General features: G+C 36.9%; 1 protein-coding gene across 2 annotated transcripts in view; it reads left to right on the top strand.

The window, feature by feature from the left end:
• Positions 1 to 22,749, top strand: part of SRBD1 (S1 RNA binding domain 1) — a 212,456-nt gene that overhangs the window by 92,664 nt on the left and 97,043 nt on the right. For both annotated transcript variants that reach the window (XM_067565079.1, XM_067565080.1), the window contains one exon: positions 13,966 to 14,057. In XM_067565079.1, the coding sequence (XP_067421180.1) occupies positions 13,966 to 14,057 (92 nt within the window). The remainder of the gene's footprint in view (positions 1 to 13,965; positions 14,058 to 22,749) is intronic.

Genomic DNA, 22,749 nt, shown 5'->3' with positions numbered 1-22,749 from the left:
TTGTCCAGTTATTGCTCCACTCTGCAGACTTAGTCTTCATGAGAATTAACAAGACATTAAGCACCAACCTCTTGTCCAGTATAAATAACTACATTTTAGCCAATGCATTCACTCTGTCTGAATTATCCGGCCTCCGAACAAAAATGGTTCCTCAGGGCAACTATGGCAACTAAAAAGCATATTCTTGCAGCCTGTCTGGATAAATTCACTCTCAGCATACAACACTGGATGAATGCACTATTGGATCTGACTGAATTTGAATAGCTCTGTGAAATGCATTGACCAGTTAATTAGTTGAGGACCTGGCTCTTATTCATAATAAATAAATAAATCAATAAACAAAGAAGGATCTATTGCATAATATATCCAAATAAGGAGGTTTTTGGACAGGCTTCTTTTTCTTTCTGAACATATGGAAAGACCAACATAGGATCCATCTACTTTTTACTTGCTACTTTATGCTGTTGGAGTGCTCAAGGCTCCATCTGTCCCCTCTGTCTAGGTCTCTTTTGGCTTTATTTATTTATTTATTTACTTACTTACTTACTTACTTACTTACTTAATTAATTGCTATAGGGAACTATGTTTCTTATGCCAGGCAGGAAGGATTAGCACCCCAAGAGAAAGTCATGACCAATAATGGCAGTGGATACTTAGAAAGAAAGTTTTAAATGTTTCCAGTGCCCTGTCTGGCATGTGAGTGAAGGATTTCAAACTTGAATCCTTACATGTACAATTTGCAGGAAGGGTGTTATACAAAATAAAGGCTCCATCCTGTAAATCCTTGCTAAAGCAAGTAGTCCTATTAAATTTTAAATAGTTACCCTGCTCTTCATGCCCCTAGCAGGCATGTTTCTCAGTAGAGAAAGGACACGGGGACACCAGGGGTGCCTCTGCTCTTGGCTAGGGGAAACTGGGAATAGTTGATTGCAGCACACAAAGTACTTCTTGCTGGCAAGCTTTTTTTCATTTCCTCTTGAGCTGTTACCCATCATATCGATGGGAAGCAATAGTCGTTTGCAATAATCCTGTTTTTTTCTGGCTTGTTCATAATTTATTCACATGAGTACGGACTATTCAATACAGCTACCCCCCTGGGTAAGGGCTGTTTATGCCAGTGAAGATTTGCAGAGGTTGAGTCCTACAGTATTGAGTGGAGGTGTTATGCTGCTATAAAGCCATGTGTAATAGACAACTCTCCCCAACAGCATTGCTTCAGTAATAAAAACAGTCAAGTTAACAAAGATTCTTTTCCCGCTCCTGAATTGTAAGAATATGCCTACGGTTTGTCATTCAGGGTTGGCCCTGCCTGGTGTGAAGCTAACTATTTGGTTAACTGTTTGCTAACTGTTTGGAAGGGGCTTTTAAAAAAAGTACTATTGTGTATTTTTAATGGTTAACACTAAATTAAATCCACAAAACCAAAGAAGTTAAGAGTTAAAATTGAAACTTTGCTCTTATAATTGCATTGTTTATTTACACCAATTGTTTAGTTAAGGCAGTATATGATAGGTATTATCCCACGTTACTTTTCCAGTGCCTTTGTAAAATGAGTGGAGGGGTGTGAAAGAAAAATGGCTAAAATTCCACCTCTAAAATTCTGGTTTACTACACTACTTCACTCTGAAAGTCAAAGCCAAATAGATTTATAGCTTTAGTTGGATGATTAACTTGGAAGTAGAGTTTAGATATTAAAGCTCACATTTATGGAGATATTTGCAACAGAGAGAGGGGCTTCAAATCAAACTGCCTTATGAGCGATGACAGAACTTGTTTTCATAAACTGTCAATAAAAACGATAAGGGCACACGCAGGTAACTGTCACCTTTAGGCTCGAGAGCTGCCACACTAGGTCTTTGATTTTTGCTTCAGACTTGGGATGTTTATTTCTCCTGGGGATGAATACATAGCACCAGCTTTGTTCTGATAACAGCATCTGGCACTAGATTGATTTAACAGACTATGAGGTTTGCTCTTTTCAGATATGCACTTGTACGGCAGCTACTGTGTAGCTCTGACATGGCCACACGCTGCTGTTGTTTTTTCTGCCTCCTAGCACCATGTGTGAAGCTAAAACTCTTTGACACCTGCCATTTGGACCCTTTTCGTACCGAAAAATGTCATCATTTGCAGACAAGATGAAGACAGATATCTGATCGTTCTTCCCTTTACAGGGATGTTCTGAGGGCATGGTTCATAGATGAATGAATAGAGGATTCCAGTGTCATAGTTGTACAGTTTGTTACATTACTTTAGTGTAAGATAGAGGAGGTCTTGCTTAGATTATGGATTCTTAACCTTACATCTAAATGAGAAGGAATTAATATTAAGGAGTATTTATTAAATCTACTTAATTCTCCTGGTAATAAATAAAAACTTTCATACAACCTTCTCACTTGCTGTTTTTAATATTGTGCAAAAAATTCCTGCACTATTTTCCAAATAGGAATGCTAGTTGAAAAGATGAGATGAGAAAGTCCTGAACTAAAATCCTAGTTACTTTATTTTGTAAAGTAAACAGTGAAAGATTTTATCTAGGACATTTTCGTTTCCTCAAAATGAGGAGTTTAGCAGAGGTGTGCTATGTTCTCCAAACTTTCATGTGTTGTTTCAGGAACGCCTGTGTGCTAATTCAGGTATCACAAGTGTGATCCGTGTTGTTGAAACCCATTCCATGTTAACAAAGAAGAGATCAGATTGCATGTCTCAGGACATAATTGCTCAAATAGTTAAAATACCTTTTTTATTACATTTAAGTACCTACAGGCTGCAATTAAAATGTAAAATCAACATTTTGGCTTCACTCTGACGTGCAGGCTAGCAAGAGTCTGAAATGTGGTTTTTTTAAAATGTGCTAATGTCATCCTGTCAGATTGGAAGGGAGTGGAGGTACCCTTTTAAGAGAATTATTTCAGTAATTGCGTTTTGCGGCATGCTGTCTAATTTCTCAGTCACTGTATGCCATGCATGCTTAGAGGTTTGACTGCAAACCTTTGTCGCTGAACCCTCCCTGACTTTTTTGGTTTCCTCTTAATTTATTGTAAAGTAGGCTTTCACCAACATTAAAGAATGAAAGAGAATTTTTAAATATCTCCAGTATTTGAGGTCTGAGTTATTCTAAAAGGTTCCAAGGTTAACAAAATAAATAAAATTTGGCCTATATGATACTCACCTCAAGTCTGAATTTCCTTTAAATGTAACACTTCCCTTCATCCTATATATGCGCTTCCCAGTTCTGTAGCAGGGCATAGCTTAAAAACCCCTTAACAAGGATGTCAGAAAACGGCAAGATAAGTCCTCTCTCATTGAATGTTATTTTTAGAGATGTACCACCTCCAATGATTTGAAGCTGGGATCCAAATTCATGTTCAGGTTTAGCTACCAAATACAATCCTGGTGTAAACAAGCCCCACTCCACTGGCTTCTGGGCTCCCTTTATGCCAGGGCTGAGTTAAGCTCTCGAAAGCCAACTTGTCTCTCCAATATGCCACCAACCTGACCTGGAGTTAAATTTGATTTGTGTGTGCATGTGTGTGTGTGTCAAAGAGATGCATATAATAGTACGTTTATTTTGTTTGCCTTGTGTTAACTCTGTTTTCATGAGGAAATTCAAAAGAAGTCCTTATTTGAAAAGGCATGTTTATTAAAAAATTAGATGGCTGAATAGTAAAATTGCATTGATTTAGAATATCTGTGTTTTGAGTAATTTCAGCTTTAAATTGTTCATATGACTAATGCCGCTTGGGTGGTGGGTATATTCTGGGTTCAGATAATTATTTATTTTACTGTATAACTACCACGATGCATCTGTTTGTAGTGAAAGCTACAAATGACATGCTGTTTCAGGAGAACTCATAAAATTATCAGGCAAGAATTTTAAATCAGCTTTCAAGTTCTCCACCTTTTTCCTGTTAAAAATTATTGAGTATAAAATGTATTGAGGTAAGTATTGAAATCAGTCCTCTCTTCATAAGCATACAGAATGACTAAATTTTGAAATGATAGCATTGTTTTTTCTAACACAGCATAAAAGAGTTCCTTTGGCATGATGCAAAAACGTATATTTGTAAATTAATATTTACAGTGCTTAATATATAGACTATTCAAAGATGTTGATTGATATCAAACTGCAGATTTAAATTTGGATGAATTAAATATTGGAGTAGCCTGAAAGTGCCTTCTCCTCATAGGGAGGAATATTCTATTTTCAAGCATTAGAGAGAGTGAGTGAGCAATGTGGGGTTATTCTTAAACATTTTGCTCTGTTTCAAATAGGCTTTTAAAATTACAACACAGTCTCAAGTGTCTGAAAGCAGTTATCACAAGGGCAGAGGTGCATTTAGAAAAACATTAGCAAGGTTAGCCTTCTGAAGAGTAGGCAGAGACTTCAGTTCCCAACCTCTAGCCAAAGGAGGTTGAGCATGTCAGATGAAGGTCATATGTCTGCAATCTCCAGAGCCTGCGAAGGGAGTCTAGTGACTGCATTGTACTGACTGCAGCCTCTGTCAGTTAATGGAGTGGCACGTTGACTTTGTCAGGAGGTAAAGTGCTCTAGCAGTCTAAAGCAAGCAAGGTCGACTAAGGAGGGAGGCAAACATTAGATTAAGGTAGCATGTGCATGCTCATTCCATTTGTACCTGAAGACAATACAGACCTGAAACTGCTCAGAAATAATTTTGACTTGAAAATGTAGGTTATGACGGGGGGGGACCACTCTGGCATTCCTGGTGCACCCAAAACTTCCTTTAAAGCTAGAGAATAATTTAGATTTGCAAAAAATGCAGGGGTTGTTCATTTTGGACTTAACTTGTTTAGGTAACATTTTTACTAAAGGTGAATACTCTGGGCCAAATCCTACTCTGTTACACTGGCAATAATTCAGATTAATTGCAGTTACATCATTGGAGTCCCTGGAAGTGTGCATGTTTGTAAAGGAGGCCACATTCCCGACTTTTTATGTGCAACCCATTAATGCTTTTGCTTTTTAAAAGGAAAATATATGCTATCATTAAACCTGTAACAGGTAAAGCGACTGTTAGAATTTGCAAAAAAAAAAAAAAGCGAGGGTTTAGTGCAGGTGACAATAATGATTATTCAGTAGTTTCCAGTTAACAAGTATTAACCGTAAGATGAAAGTTTATGGTTGCTTCGTTACTGTACAAAACAAAGAATGGGGAAATTGGGTTTTAGAAATGGTAGTGAATATACATATGAACTGTGAATTTGTTTTACAAAACTAGTGTTGCACTCCAGTCTTCCAATTTATGACAACTTAGATCTGTGCAGAGCCCTGCTGACTTCAAGCTATGGACACATAGGGACAGTCCAGGAGTTGTTTATTTCAAGATCAGACCCTTTATTCGTTTGAAAGATTTATTTTTGAAACTTTTAGAAAGTCTATCTGAGATCAGTACGTATTAACAATTGTAACATTATACACTGATTAGGCAAGCTAGATAATTTCCTGCAGTGCAGTATCAAATGGCTAAAGTATCTTGCAGCAAAGAATAAAAACATTAACATTACTTAAAATACCCTGACCTCTTATATCTTTGTTATAAGGGGAAAATGAAGAAACGATTAGGCCTAAAATTTTGGCAAAAGATGCCTAATACTGTTAATATAGCCCTATATGTCATGCCCACTACCCAAGCCAATATATGTGCAAATGAGCTCAAAATAGTCAGAATAATTTTTAAAAATCATTATGTATTGTGACTATTCTGTAAAATCAGACCTGTTTTTAAACATAGTATAATTTTAGTAGGGCTGCCAAACGATTTTTAAAAAACCACAATTAATCGTGAGATTAAAAATATAATTGTGATTAATCACAGTTTTAACCACACATTTAAATAATCGAATACCTATTTAAATTCAGCATGGAAGCATGGCCTCTAGAATGGTGGTTGAAGCATGAAGGGGCATATGAATGTTTAGCATATCTGGACATAAATACCTTGGAGTGCCAGCTATAATAGTGCCATGCGAACACCTATTCTCACTTTCAGGTGACATTGTAAATAAGAAGCAGGCAGCATTATCTCCTGTAAATGTAAACAAACTTGTGTGTCTTAGCGATTGAACAAGAAGTAGGACTGAGTGGATTTGTAGGCTCTAAAGTTTTACATTGTTTTTGAGTTGTTATAAATGTAGATTTTTTTTTATATAAGTTGCATTTTCATGCTAAAGAGATTGTGCTACAGTACATGTATGAGGTGAATTGAAAAATACTATTTCTCTTGTTTATCTTTTTACAGTGCAAATATTTGTAATAAAAATAATAATATAAAGTAAGTACTGTGCACTTCGTATTCTGTGTTATAACTGAAATCAGTATATTTGAAAATGTAGAAATACATCCAGAAATATTTATCAGACATTTAAATTGGTGTTCTATTATTATGTAATAGTGCGATTACAACTGCAATTAATCGCGACTATTTTTAATCTAGTTAATTTGTTTTGCGTTAATCGCTTGGGTTAACTGCAATTAATTGACAGCCCTAACTTTTAATGGTTAGAACATAAACTGACAAATTATGTGATGAAAGAACTGTCTGTGGATATGTAGAGATGAAGATAATCAGTTAAACAGTAATCCACCAAAGAATAAATCTGCAATATGTTTCAGTTTATGATTCCTTCAGGTGGTAAATGATAATCCTTACTGTCTATGATGTTGCAGCGGGTTTTTTTCCCAAAAAAATAAAATGATTCAGTACATGTTCATGAGACATTCAAAGAATTCCATTTGGTGCGGTGGTGCTTTACACTTAGAGTACCTCTGATGGAGTAAAGAAAGCATATCCATCAATTATCTTTCATCAAGTTGTTCAGGCCTTGACACTTTTTTGATTATGATAACTTTCATATCTGATAGACTGTGTCATTGCTATTGAAGTATTTGGACACTGATTGGTCAGTTTTCCTAGTAATAATGTTAGGTGATGGATGCACGATTTCTACATCCTGCAGGTTTTGCACATACATTGTTCCTTGCATTCTGTATATTGACAATGAATGATATAATCACATCTGTTGAGCTGAATGCTGCATTTTACTGTAAATTTTGCCTCTAATGGTGCTAGTGAATACACAGATAGATACAAATACTCATAAGTCATGCAACTCTTTGAATTACAATACACACCTATTGTGAGGAGAATTTCAGGTATTATGTCTGCTCTGACAATGAGCTAAATGAAGAGGTCGAACAGTCAAGGGGGTTTTTGTATGGTTGTTTGTAGCTTAACTGAACTGGAGTATCTGAGGATCCTTACTGTGTGTTGTTTACATGTATTTTGAAGCTGCTGGATACAAATACACAGCAAAAAGAATCTTAATTTAAAGGACTGATTTTCATCACATTGTCTCATTTATTTTGCAGATGCAGTTTTCCTTGTGCAAATAATTTCTTCTGCCTTTTTGCACACATTTAGATATCAAACTGCCTGATCATATGTAAAAATCAGTTAGCTGGATATCTAAATCAACAGTTACATTTGATGATGCAAAAGCTAGAAATTGTCTTGAAGTCTGTTTTTAAATTTAATCTCAAGTGTATCATGTAATTTTATTACTATTTCTTTTTCTACATTTTTATTTCTGTGTAATTATAATATACTCTGTTCTCCATTCTCTTGTTCTGGTCCTGTATATGGATCTCTCCTCTCATCTGTACTCGGAGGTTCTCTTTTGAGGTACTTATAATCAGGCTCTGTTTTTTTGTTTGTTTTTATTTATTTCTCTGTATGGATTATGTTTGGCTAAAAGAAGTATGTACTGATTCTGGGTCAGGAAGTGACAGTGTCACTACTTGCTTTTGTTGTTGCATTCTCTTAAAGGGGGACACGTAGCACCCTTGCATACTACCCAGGCATATTCAAGATGATGTAGCAGATGATGATGGGATTGCACAGGTGTGACAGAGGTCAGGATTTGGGCTATGACTTTGATCCTGATCAAGTGACCTTTTAATGCAGCACAAAAAAGAATGATCTGATATGCACAACCTTTTACTGTGCAGTAAGTAACAGTCAATGAAAAATAAACAGCATATAGTCTCAAAGTTAACAGTAGAAGCTGGATGAAAATCTTTTCTTCTATAAAACAAAATAAACACAGGCTTTAAAATACTTATGGTGCTGAAAAGTATTCTGAAATCTACTCTCAAATCACTATTAGAATTCTGAATAATAAAGTGATGATATAATTTGATTGAAGCACAGACCTAAAAATTGTATGTTTCCAGGCAAAATTACACTTGTCTTGATGTTATTCAACAAATACCCGTTAATAGGTTTTTCTTGCACAACATAATTTCATCTTCCTTTTTGGCTTGGGCAATATCACTGGCCTATGAGAGACAGAGTGAATTTAGTATTTGCATTTAGTTTCTCAGTCTCTGTGAACTAATAGTCTGCTTTTATCCTTTCTGGATTTTCCATTCCTGAAGTTCATCATTCAATAAATGTCAGATCCTTTTTTGTTAAAAAGGGAATCTGTTCTTCATCAAAGTTCAGCAAATCATTTCCTCTGTTCTGATGTTATGCTCCAAATTTAAGAATAAATCTGTAAAACACAATCCAAAGTTTGAAGTATTGAAAACTGAGTCTCCAAACTACAGAATCTCCACTCTTCAGTGTTTTAAACTTGTAGTATTTTTACTCTGCATTATTTTTATGTCCTATATAAACCGTTTCTCTTAGTTAGTAATATTACGCAGTCAATGCGGGGTTCTCCAGTATCTCAGCTCTTTGCAGAGGTCTTGCCTGCTAGAAGAGCTTATGTGGTAATTTAATAGTTTCTCTGAAAGTCTCATCAGTGCAATAATTAATCATTATACTTTTTGATTTTAGAAATTAAATGCCACATTCAGCATCAAAACATGGTTTTGTGACCAAGGATGAAATCCTGGTAATCTGGTATCATTTTTAGTCAATGACCAAACTCCCATTGACTACAATGAGGCAAGAATTTCACCCCAAATTATAAAGGTATTTTATTGATTCTGGCCTTCTGTGTCCCACTATTGTTTTATAACTAGTAATGTTTTTATGAGGCAAGTACAAGGAATTGGATTCATGCACAGAAGTCCTAGGTGAGAGTTGCACATCAAGGTGAGAGAATCGTCATAATTAGAGAATGGAAAATCCTCCTTCAGGAGCAAAATATATAGATGTCCCCTCTCTATCCTATAGATTAGTGCTTCTCAACTGGGGATCCAGGGGGCAGCATTTTCAGGGGGCCCTGGTGCCCCATAGCCAAAGCGTGGTACCCCATGGGGCAGACTCTCCCCCCACCCCCAAGACCCCCTGGCAGTCCATGGGGCAGAAGCTCCCTCTCTGCCCGGATCTCCGAGTCACCCAGCCATGGGGCTGAAGCTTCAAACCCCCCTCCCTTGCCTGGTAGCTGAAGTCTGGAGCCCTGCCTAAAGCCCCAAGGACCCTCCACCACTGTGACCTGGAGTTTTTATAGCATGTTGAGGATGATCTCAGACACAAACAGGTTGAGAACCCCTGCTATATATTATGAATCCAGTATTGCATTTGATCTTAGGCAAAAGACTACAGTGTAATACAATGTTAGTAAATATAACTGAGACTTATGGAAGTATTACAGAATAATGTCAATTTTTGTCAACTCTAAAAGTGTAAATACAGATATGTATTATTTTGGTACATGCAGTATGGATGGTTAAACATAATGGGGTAAAATTTTCAGAAGTGCCTAAATCCTGTTGATGTTCAATGAGATTTTGGCATCCACGTTACTTAGGTGCTTTTGAAAACTTTACTAGCTATAACATGGGTGAAGTAATAATTATGTAAAAGTGCTATATGATAAACTTGAAAATATGCCTTTTATTATAATGGATTGTAGGTAGCCGCCTAGTCATTTTGAGTTTGGAGCAAATTTAACTATCTTTGGTTGTGCTAATTTTCCCCTATTCCTTTTATTTCCTTGAAAATTAACAAAACCAGAAAATGTGAATGTTGTTATAGCATATTTTTATTAGCCCCGTAGATGAAGCGTCTCTGTCATTTTTCTGAAAATGACCAGTACAATCGTGTTTTCCAAAGAATGTTAGAAAAAAGCTTTCCCATTTATTTAGAATGCCTCTTGCAAAAGAAATAGACCACCACCAGGTGGTGCTAGTGCAACATATTTAAAGAGCAACACTGATTTTTAACAACATTTAAAATGCACCTTTCTTAGTAACCGTAAATGAGACTTCCACACTACACAAGGCTTTATGTGCTAAGCAATTGGTGTAATTAATAAACATAAATTGAAGGATTATGTAGTGGCTAATTTGTGTTCAAGGGAGCTTCGGGCATGTGTATTTTTTAACTTTAAAAATTTGGATAGGGATATGGAGAAGCATCTCTTTTTCATCTCTAGGATGGATTATGTGGCGTGTGTGAAGGCATATTTTATAAACTTTAGCCACTTTTTTGTTGTTCTATAAAATGTAGTGACTTTTTGTTAATGCAGCCATTAAGAAATATATCATGGTGGCACACATAAGGCCTGCGACATCACACACTATGGGTATTTTTGTATAGGTGGTTATTGTTTGTTATTTATATATCATTTCTTACTATGTATTAGTTATCAATATATAATTATTTTCTATTAATTATATGGTTGCTCTTTTGTACTGTCCAAAAACGTGGTGGGTATTTTATAGAAATGCACAGAAAAAAGGATTCCTTTTTGCTTTGTCTATTTTTAAGCAAAATACAAAAATAGAAGAAAAAGTTATATTAAAAAAATAAAACAAAAACACCCAAGAAACACAATATTAGACAGCGCAACTTTTCAAAATAGATAAAATTAAAAAACAATAAGTCCCATTTTCAAAAGTGACTTGAAAGTCCACCTAGGTGGCACTTAGGCTCTTCTAAAAATTTTATCAATTACCCCTTTTTCCTTGAAAAATTTTGTAAAACCTAACCTACATCTGGTGAATGCAAACTGTTAAAAAACAGTATGGACCAAATTCAGGAGAGAGTAAGCAAACATGATTCCTGCTGAAGTCTCCAGGAATTGTACTTGCTTATGCCAGGTCTGAATTTGGCTTTAACTGCTCTGAGGTATGTAAAGATACACACTTTTTATTGGACAACTGAGCAATTAACTTAAACTGGGATAAATTAGTCTTGTGTAAATAAGTCCTCTTAATAAACAAATGAATGGAACCTTAGTTCACTCAAGTAACAAAGATTTCAGCTTTCTGCAAAAAGACAAAACAAAAAACTTTCCCTTGCTGTATTAATACTTTTGTGATCAAAATAAAGCATGTTGGAGTGTATATGCCAGCCTCATATGGTGACCACTTTGCTGCAACTAAAACCAAACAAAATAAAACCACACAACTGACACTAATAAGTCTGTAAAATGTTGGTTGAGAATGGATGAACCAATGATGTTTTCGGAAGGGTTTCTCTGGAGTGCATTGCCCTATGCTTTTACTTTGGATAATTTGTTTTATTTTATGTCTGGATTTTCCAGTCTCAGTTATAAATGCCAATTGTGTGGGGTGTTTTTGTGCGGGGTGGAAGCTTTTCTGCCTTTGGAGTCTCATACCCTGGGTTCCCAAAAGATAGGGCCAAATTCACGGTCAAATTGACGGCCAGGGACTTTTAAAATTAGTCAGTTTCATGTTTGGGGGTCCTGACACACAGGTGGGGGAGAGGGGGTCGCAAGGCTGTTGTGAGGGGGTCGTGGAACTACCACCCTTAATTCTGCCCTCCTGCCTTCAGAGCTGGGCAGCCAGAGAAGAAGGCTACTGGCTGGGAGTCCAGGTCTAAAGCCAGTGCCTCTGCCAGTAGCAGTGCAGAAGTAAAGGCAATGGGGGTGGGTTACCATATGTCCAGTTTTCCTGGCAGTCTCACACCCCAGTGTGGGGGGATGACAGCTCAAGTAGCTGCAGCTTCTCTTTGTGCGGGGAGGTGGGGTGACAGCTGGAGTCGTGGGGCTTCTTGCAGCCAGGGGAGGTTCTCAGAGGTGGGTCTGACCCGCCCTGGGCGTGGCCCCTGCAGGGGAAGAAGAAGTCTCCTCCCTCCCCATCACTGGCTGAGATTTACAGCTGTGCAGGATAGGAGCCCCTGGGTGGGCACCACATTTCATGGGGGAAATCAGGTTCACATGTTATATTGTATGGTTTTTGAGCCTCACAGTTCATCAGTAATGTCAATTTGATGAGGCTTCTATCACTGTCTTCATTTTTCAACAGTTTTTTTTATGAGATGACCATTACTCAAAATTCAGTCTCTCTGGTCTTGTCAGTTGTTACCTATTATGGATATTAGGCGGGCTGTATTATATATGCAATGCATACTGAAGCAATGTCCATAATGAGTCTTTAGAAAAATGTATAAATGGTTTCATTCTCCCTTATTCAGACTGATGGCCAAGTTCTGCTGTTACATCAGTAAATCTGAAGTCACTAGAGTCATCCTAGATTTACACCAGTATAACTGTGTACAGAATCTGGCCCTCTGTATATTTTGCAAGATCCAACCTGTTTACTGGAAAAAATGAATAATTTATTAGAGATTCCAGCAACAGTAAATTCTGGCCCATGTGTATAACACTTTACCCTGTTCCAGTTTTGATTGAATAAATAATATTAAATCAAAAGTGTGCCAGTTTTCTACCAGTCCTATATATCTATATAGAAACCTTATTGTCCACAGCAACATTGTGGTTTCTATCTTTATATTTATTGTCAAAATGCTTTTAATAATGAATGGAAATATATTATATATTTTCTTTGCTGAACTTTTCCTTAGCCTTTCCAAGAGTCAAAGTCTTTTAAAATAATATCTGTTTGGTTATTTATACAACTTCACATGTGTATTTTTGCCAAAAAAAAAAAAGGGGTGGGGTGGGGATGGGAGGGGACATTCAGTGTGTTTATGGAAAGGAAAGTTGATATTATTGCCTGTAAGTTTGCATTTTGGTATTAGTAATTTAACTTTATTTATGCAAGTACGGCTCTGATATCTTGTGGAGGACAGCAGTGAAAAAACAAAATGGCATAATATAACTAGGTTTAAAATGGTAGCACTTTGTTATAGTGTTATATACTGGTACTGTGCCTTGAACATCAAGGATGAAATCCTGGCCCCATTGAAATCAATGGAGTTTTGACATTGATTTCAGTGGTGCCAAGATTTTACCTTAAAAGTACTTCTGAACATATATTTACATATATATATATATATATATATATATATATATATATATATATATTGATTTGTATTGTTTATCCTGGATGAAATCACGGATACTTTTTTTATTAAATTAAATTAAGTGACATAATTACTAAATTAAACTGAGATTTAGTACAATTGGGAACTGTAGTTTACAATTCCTTATTGTTGCCAATAAACTGGTAGTGTCCTAAAATTAGTATATCTCAAAGTATGTAGAGGTTCAGTTGCACTGAATACTCTAAGCTGTTTGCTATGGATGAGTCTGTTTATGATATTCTAAGTGTGTGTAGCTTATCAGTTGCCATCAGACTCGGAGGTAAGTGGTCCAACTGAACTGCCAGCTAATATTTTTTGTTTGGGAAAATCTGACTTCCTGATTAGTCACAAGTGAGACGTTGTTTGTCTCACCCATTTTTTAACATCACAGAATCACTGCAGAGATTGCATGATGGGCAGTGTGTGCTCAGAGGTCCATAGCTGAAAGAGAAGAGGTGTTACAAGCAAGGAGTCGGTGCACTGGCAGAATGGGAAGTGCTTTCACAGTGTCTGTATTATTGTCTCACTGTGGCCAATGATATTTGTCTTTCACTTTTATAGGCATTCAGTTCATCTGGAATATTTAAAAAATTTCTAAAAATGCAAAAAATGCGTTTCTTAATGAAGTGAAGTCTTCTCTATCTCAAGTTGATTTTGTTGTCAGTTGTGCATTTTTGACAATTACTGTTCTATTTTGTAGCATTGTCAGTGAAGCGGGAGCATCTATCTACAGTGTTAGTCCAGAAGCTTCTAAAGAGATGCCAGACCTAGATCCTAATCTAAGAAGTGCAGGTATGAAATATAAATAATAGTTTTATTATTCATATAATTCAGTTGGTATTGTATATGATATTAAATAGAGTAATAAAAAGAGGCCCATAAGTACAAAAGGTGGGGTGTAGAGTAAAGATAGCGCTTTTTGCCTGTGACTTGGTATCTCTTTATTTTTGGTTGTTTAATTTCTCAATCTTAATGTTGCATTAACATTATTTGGTATGGAGTTTGGAATGTGTTTGAAGTACTGGATGTCTAAGTATCCGCCTACCACACCACCTTCTCTGAAGCCCAGTTAAGGCTCTGAGCTGATATGTCTCCTGAATATGTTGGACCATGTGGATTTCTGGGGCTAAACAAATATCCAGAAAATTGCCTAACCTTTGCCTGAACAACAGGACATTTGCACTCTTCTATGAACTAGCCCTCACCTTTCTCACAGCTCACGCATATGTGCGAATATGTACATGTATATCTATAATATTCTTTAGCCTGGCCCTTAACATGTCTATAACTCCAAAAATGGTAGCTGAAAGTGTATGTCAATCCTCACAGGAGCACAGAATTTATATTTTGCCAGAATGTGGTCACTTTTAGTGTCTTCTCCCAGAAACTGCAACTGGTCTTTAAAGCAGCAGCAGTAGTTGATTTTAGAGACGTAAATATAATTACTTCTGTGTAAATGCCACAGTAGTGTAAGGTAGGCCAGTGCTTAGTGAGATCATTGGCATCACTGATGTTATTAAAATGTGTGGTGGTTGATTATGGGATATCTCCAAGGGTGAAACTTCCATTGATTTCAGTGGGGACAGGGATTCCTGCTCTTCAGGGGATAGAGATACAGGGGTAGAGTTGAGATTTTTGTCTGGCTTTATTGGTGTGTTCCATTCTCGTAATTTGTAATTTTTTAGTTAGGTAATTTATGAATAATCTTAACTTTCAGTTTCCTGGCTTGTCAAACAGTAATGTTGTATTTTTTTTAAAAAGCGACCACACTCTTCATAAGATACTTTATTCCAGTCAAAATAATTGACTGGTATTTCCAACCTTAATGCCACTTTATCAGAGTTTTTGCCTGGGAATTTCTGTAATTTAAAATTTTTTTTAGTTATAGCTTAGTTAAAGGAAGGCCCTGTGGAGCTTATGAGATGTGCACAAATAGGACACTCCATGCCTCCCCTTCGTCTTGCCCCTCAATGGAAGAGAGTTGCATTGTGTGTTGTATGTAAAGTTGGTTTATTACAACAGCAGTTGTTAGATTACTACCTGGGCCCCCTTGCTCTTAGTGGGTATGTCTGTATTGCAAGAAAACACCCATGGCTGGCCCATGTCAGCTGACTCAGGCCTGTGGGGCTTCGGCTGTGGAATTATAAAATTGCCAGGTAGATGTCTGGACTTGGGCTTTGGGATTCTCCCCCCTTGTTGGGTCCCTGAGCCCAGGCTTAAGCCTGAGCCAAAATGTCTACACTTCAGTTAACCTAGCAGCCCAGGCCTCACAAGCCTGGCAGCTGGCACAGGGTGGCTGCATGTGTTTTATTGCATACTCAATGTGGCTCTCCCCTTCCTGTCCACTAATTTACTCCTTTGGGACCACTTACTTCAGGGGCCATGCAGAGTCTGTAAACACCATGTCAGCGTAGGGATGGAGTGCATAGTGAGAGTGGAATGAGCTATTATCTTTTTATTTGTAAATGATGCTACCAATAGTTTTCCCCCACTCCAAAACCTCTCTGAATTACCATTATTACTGAAACACCAGTCATCACCAAGACCAACAGATTAAAAAATATTTGGAGTTAATACAAACCAAAAAAACACCAAAACAAAATTAGGAAAACATTCTGGAAGGAAAGCTCAGCATTTTTTAAACTTTTAATCTCCCAAACACCTCTGATTTTTCTTATGCTTTCAAGAAAAAATTGTATCCAGTGAAATATCATGCAACTTGCTTTAGTGTTTAGATAAAGCTAGTGGGTCAAAAGTAGATCTGTAATAGATGACTAGCTTCAAGAACATTATTTATGTAGAGAATTGCATCTCTCTATAATATATCGTTTCACTCACCGCTGAAATGCAGCCACCTCTGGTTTGAAAAGCAGCACTTCTTCTACAGTCTCCAAATATGCTACATGCCAATTTAGGATAAAAAGTGAAGAATGTTGATTGTATCCATTGGAAACTTCAATGGGACCTCGAGGTTTATGGAAGTCAAACCCTTAAATACTTGTTTATAAATATGAGAATACAACCTTTTAAAAATTAGCTGACTCCTTTCTTTAATTTCTTTTTAAAAAATCTATAATATAGTTCTCTGAACTATGCAAGCGAAGGAGTGAACACTGTTAGCTCTGAAGAGCTTAAGTTTCAAGAAAAGCACAACACAATATAAGCATAGTATTAAAAAAGAATCAGAGTAACTGATAAAACCATATTTACTACTTTTTTCCCTCTGAATGTATCTTCCTCTTGTAATTTTGGATTTCTTTTGCTTGATATTGGTGGGCATTTGATGATGTGGTGTCAAAGATAACTTTTTTTTAATTGTTGTTACATCATGTTAGGTTCTCTGTATACACAATGAAGTTTATTTAATGCATTAAATGAATCTGACAGCTGCATGATGAAGTGTGACATTTATAGTTAAGATAAAAAGTACTGCAGACATATTATATGTGTTAGCTGTGATCTTAACGCAGTTTGCCACTTTAACATTTTTCTCAATACAAAATAGATAGCAGCGGTCATCTTTTTGAAATACAGGGAGACCTATGTCTGCCCATGAGACATATGAAAAATATAAAATATTAGATAATGCATTTTTATAAGCAAATTCACTTTCACATCTTATGTGTTTTATTAAGCACACTTATGGTATTGTCCACTTAAAAATATAACACAACTATCCTTCCTGAAAATATTTGATTAGTAATTTTTTATTAATGAATAAATGGATGAGTGTTCACTTAGCCAAAACCGCTACTACATTTGGCATTAATTGTCAATCTCACAAATGGGTCAAGAACTAAATTATTGTTCTGTCACCCTTTGAACTTGTTATTAAGATTACTAAGAAGGTTGTGGCGAGGCTATTTTGGTATGGGATTTGGTTTGAGCATGACAGAAAATGAGCTATTATCTGTTCCAGCAGCCTCATATCCATGCAGACCAAGGGTTTGGTATGTGCCAAAATAAATTGTGCAACCTGCACAGGAGAGGATTGGGGCATATGTGCTATGTCAACCTCTAGGAGTTTATTCGACACTGTGAGGGTCCATAGGTAGATTAATGGTATCAAAAACTGCTAACAAGCCTAAAATGATCAGCATGGACTCCTAACCTTTGTCCATTGCTGGAATGATATTAACCATCGCTGAAGTGATATGGTCTGTGCTATCAGCAGTATGCTGAAGCTATGCTATTCTAATGACTCTGTGGGGGTTTTTTTGGTCAGGGAACCCAGATGGTGTAGTGTCTTTGCTCTTCTAATTTCTAGCTGATGTGGGAACTCTTATGAGGGCATTTTGGCTAAATCTCAGACTTGACAAGATGGTTTACAATGTCGTAATGCTTCTGGATCCCTGAAATGTCAGATGGATTTTGTGGTCAAATTACCTGTTTTCATGTGAGCCTTGTAAGGTGGTTCTGACTGTGCTTTCTGTGTCTTTATCCGTTATTTATTCTCTTAAACCTTCAGATTGGATTTCTGAAATGCACTCCATATAGGATTAAATTTGAGGACCACTTGGAAGCTAAAGCTGGTGCAAAGTGTTTGCTTGGAAGAACTACAGAGACCATATTTAAATCAATTTTCTGAGAACAGTACTGGTTTCCTTCTTGTTTCTGTTTGTAATTTAGGTTGTTGATCCACTATTCCCTTCATGGTTTATGTCCTGGTTACCTCTCTGCCTCTCTGCCCGTGTACTGCTATTGCAACTGAAGGCAGCTAAGGTTTTCTACCTGACTGTCCCTAGATTTCAGTGTCTGGAGCTGGAGGTAAAGCAATCTTAGAGGTGGGCTCTTGGCTTTGGAACTTGCTGCTTCCTTTAGCCCACTAAAGTCAGAGTCTGTTGGCTTTAGGGCACCATGTAGGATCCATCTCTCTTCTCTGATTTTTGCCTAAGGGGCTGATTTTATAAAGGTGATATCTAATTTAACAGGAGATGGACTTCTCCATTGTTGACACTGATCGTCAAGTATTATGTTGTTTGCACATAAATAATGTATGTGAGTACACAGTGTCTCTGGTTTAACTAATTTTACACTTTTTACTATATTCCAGTGAAATAGTGCAGAAAAATTATCCAGAATTCAGAAATGTGACATGTATGCATACTCCTTAGGCAAACCCTAGCCAAGTTTTCAAAATGGTGTCATCTCTTACAGTAGATTTCCTTTGAATTATATGGTTGGAATGGGCAGGTAAGCTTAATGTCCCAGTAGTACTACTTAAAACCTGGTTAAAAATGTAAAATTTCAAACAGTTTTTCCAGATTGATTCAAATGATCTTAAAATATATTTTTAGATTTTTGGGGGAGATCATCTTGTGCTCTTCCCATAATAAAACTTTAAGTCAAGGTTTTTAAGGCTGTTCTAAATTGAGCTTTTTATATTAATATCTATTTTAAGCATATTCTCTTTCTGTTGGAATCAGAGTGCACATCGACTTCATGAAGCAGTGGCATATCAAGTCAGCATATGAGCTCAGTTTGTCGTTTTACTTTATTATGAAGTACAACTATTGGCTTACTGTGAAACAGGGATTTGTCTAGTTCCTGGACCGTTGAAAATCTAGTTAGCTACACATCACCCGGCATTGATTTTTGTTGTTGTTATTGTTTGGGGGGGAGAATGTATATTATGTTTGTCACAGATAAAAATGTCTAGGTTGAGCGGTTCCTGGCTGGCTGTGTAATATAGAAAGCAATTGATCAAGTGGAACATTTGTTTCAACTACTGTGCTTAACCAAAGGGGGGAAACCCTGATGAAATTAATGTTTCATAATAGCTTTAAGCAATAGCAGTACTGCTGAGTCCTGGAGATAAATTGTGGCATGAAGGTTAAGAGAGAGAGAATTGCTGCTGTGAAGTAAGATAATGTAGCAGTTCCGATTGTGTGTTGAGGAACGGTAATACTAATTTAGAAATGCTTCAGTTTCAGGATATTGCATTTCATTTGAAGTTGTTACTGTACTGATACATGTCTTTTTTTTTTTTTTTTTCTGTCTCTTTACTTTCTTTTTTTCTTAACTACTTAAAACCAAAATAAAAAATCTGGTGTGCTCTGTTGCGCCAACTTACACAAGTAATACAGACAAGCCATTGTATGAAGATTTCTTTAGACATGGGTAGGATAGGAAAGGGCACTTACCTTTTACAGACAAGGACATCTATACTACCCTCTGTCAGAAGAGATCACCATACTAAAACTTGTCTGTATTACTTAGTGCAGTGAAGCACTAAGTTAATGTTGCACTTCGTGCAATGAAGCACTTTTTAATGTTGTATTTACCTGCATAAGCAAGATTAATGCATTTTTGTTTCCATATTACAGTGCATCCAAGAAACACCCATCTTCATCTCAGCCTGTCAGGGCTTGGGATCCCGTGTTTGACTTCATGTTTGTGTCTCCCAGTTAGCAGGAGCTGCAAATATGTAAATAAACTATGCTTAAAGTTACATTTTGCCCAGGTATTCAGTGAGAGGGTGAGAATTGCGTGTGGTATTCTGTTTACAGGTATGATATTGAAAAAGCACTGCTTTAAAGAATGATTTCTGAGGATAAAGGAGAATCTTGGAGAGCAAAAGGTCACCTAACGCAGCTTGGCTTAGCGTTGTCAAGTCCCATCTGCTTGTCTTCTCTCCACAGGGCAGAATACATTGGATTATTGTACGCTCAAAGTTCAGCAAACCACTTGCACTTTCCCTTGCCAGAGAAAACCTTATAGGCTTGTGGGCTTGTTGGAACTTTGAGACTGTCATGCTACAGGGGCTTTTACCCTTGGGTGCTGTTAAAGATAGAGATGTACAGTTCAGAGCTGTCATAGTGCACAACAAATGGAAGGTAAAGATAGGAGACAATATAATTTCTTCTGACTTTATCTTAAGGAAAGTAAAACCATTTGATGCTTAAATGTGTGGGACATAGTGCCTTGATGTCTACTTGAGCTAATTTCTTCATCTTCTTAAAAGAGCACCGCTCCCCCTCGGCTGCCGAAAAGAGGTCATTTTTCAAAAACTTTATCATACAAAAGTATTATGGTTAAACCTTCCCCAATGCTTTATAGTCAGTAAATAATGATGGCGGATCACAGAAAGCAGGTGCGAGTTACCCATGTTTAAAGACATAGAATAAGGGGAAATCAACTGTATATATTATAAACTATTTTGACTTAAGTATACAGTATTAACTGGTTTTGGAGCATCTGAGACTGTAATGTGGAACAAAATAAAATTGCATTGCATTGCCTCTTTCATGCAAACTATATTTCCAAGAAGATTTATAGAGTGGGAAAAAAATACATGATTTCTTTTTCCATCTGAAATTTGACATAAGTTGGAGCGTCTTTGGAGCAGGGAGGTCAGGAAGGCTGCTCCAGATGTCAGGAATTCCACATTGTGGAGGGACAGAGAGGAGATCTGGTCTAGATGAGCTGAGGTAGATGGTAAGGAAGTAGAGCTGCAGATCCCTGACATTGGCTAGAGCATGAATGTTGATGGTTTATAAATAAAATTGAACCTGATCCTGCGGTGAATGGGAGTCTGAAGAATTGTACCCATAATGCACACACATTCAGTACTGATCAGTATGATACAATCTTTGTTTGAAATGAATTATGATCTTTTCATTATATGAGGAAGCGTGTAGGAGTATAAGGATTATTAAATTGCTTTTGAATGGCTTTCTGCTTTTTAGTGGGAATGACTATTTGAGCCAATATGCCAAATGGATTTATTTGATCTGCAACTGTAGGTATAGAGGTGTTTGTCAGTCTTTACTTCTTTGTCAGTGTGGATGCAATCCCATATCACTGGGCTTTGTGCAGGCATGGTTGTGTGTGAAAAAAGATGCATTCAATCCCAAGCCTCCAGGCATGGCTGTAGGACTCCACTATAGCCCTCCTTAACCTGTGCGTGGGCATTTATTAGTCTTTGAACACAGTCTTCGCTGTGGAGCCCTCTTGAATGTCAGCCAGTCTGTTCTGCCAATGGCATTCCCATAGCCTCACCGCTGGACTTAAAAGGAGCAGGGCTTTGCTCTGGGCTGGGTGAATATTGCTCTGTCTGCTTATTGTTTGGGTCAGCATTTCCATCAGTGTGAGAGATTTCTGTACGTACCTCTCATCAGCAACATGCCGTGTACTTTTGTCTAGGTAAACCTTTGTGACCAAATGAACACTTCTATATTTTTTGTAATGGTGTGGTGCTTAGATTTAATTTGGAGTGCCTGTCTTCTACCATGTTGGCTCTTGCATTGGTGCATGCCTAGGTGTTTCTCATATCCCTGGGTGACTCAGAATTCAGTAGACCAGTTCCACTGGCCCTTTCCTTTTGGGTTGTGTTTTTCACAGTAGTTTTAAACCTAGATTAATCCCATCACACCCTTTGTCATCTGGGAATGCTGGAAGTGGCCTTCTCCAAACGGGCAACATTACTGCAGATTGTTTCAAAACAAGCTGCCACTAATGTGAAAGAATGATGAAAGTAGCATCCTTACCTTCCTATATATACGTCTCCTCCTGGAGGCTTTGTCTCTCATTTCTGTGACGTTTCCAGCTACAGGGGAAATCGGGGCAAAGCTACCCTTCAACTTGGGTTTTATATGTGACAGTGTGCAATGCTCTCCACTGAGCCAGACTAACCTACTGTTTTCTTAATATATAGTATAAGACACTCTGTATATACACTCTGTATAGTATAGTACAAGACACTCTTTTAAGTTGCCTGTTAGAACTGACGGGAAGAAAACCCTTTTTGAAATAGCATCATCTAGTGAGTTGCTTCAAGGAATGAGTAACAATCAGTCATGTAAGGCTTCAATTAAAAAGTAACCAATGCTATTTCATCCCCCATCTCATCCTAAATAAAAATGGTGATATCCTATAAAATATCCATTCAGAAATGCTTAATACTCAGGCAGATGAAGTTCGTTGAATGTCTGTTTCTGAGTAAAATGTTTTCTTTCAAATAAGTCACATTTTATTTTTCACTCAATTTGTGTAGGGATTCTTTATACTTTTATATATTATATTATATTATATTATATTATATTAGCATTTTTGTCAGGATTCCTTTTGCATTCGTGATGTTTCTTTAGAAATTTCTATATTTTATTAAATAGAAGATTGTCATTCATTATTTCATTAATCTTAAGCAAATAACAGGTTATCAATTTGATGGAATTAAAACTAAACTAAAATATAACCTTTTAAAACAAAATCCTGTCAGCTTGCCACCAAAGAATTTTGGATGAGATACAGCTGCTGAGCAGTTGCTTAAAATAAGTTACATATTTAAAACCCACTGAGCAGATATATTGGGATTCAAAACTTTGTCACAGATCCTGGCCTACTTAGAAAGAATGCTCAATGAAAAGACTACTGTACATTTTACTGTATCCTGTACTAAGAGGGTGAAATTCAGGTCAACAGGATAGAAAGCTTCTAGGGCTCAGGAAACCTGAAAAATCGATCACTGAGTAAACATTATTGC

This window comes from Emydura macquarii, unplaced genomic scaffold (genome assembly GCF_026122565.2).
Source record: "Emydura macquarii macquarii isolate MOO-44397 ecotype Brisbane River unplaced genomic scaffold, CSIRO-AGI_Emac_v2 contig_2676, whole genome shotgun sequence".
NCBI lineage: Eukaryota > Metazoa > Chordata > Testudines > Chelidae > Emydura > Emydura macquarii.
The sequence above is the reverse complement of the archived record's forward strand: the minus strand, read 5'-3'. Positions and strand labels throughout refer to the sequence as shown.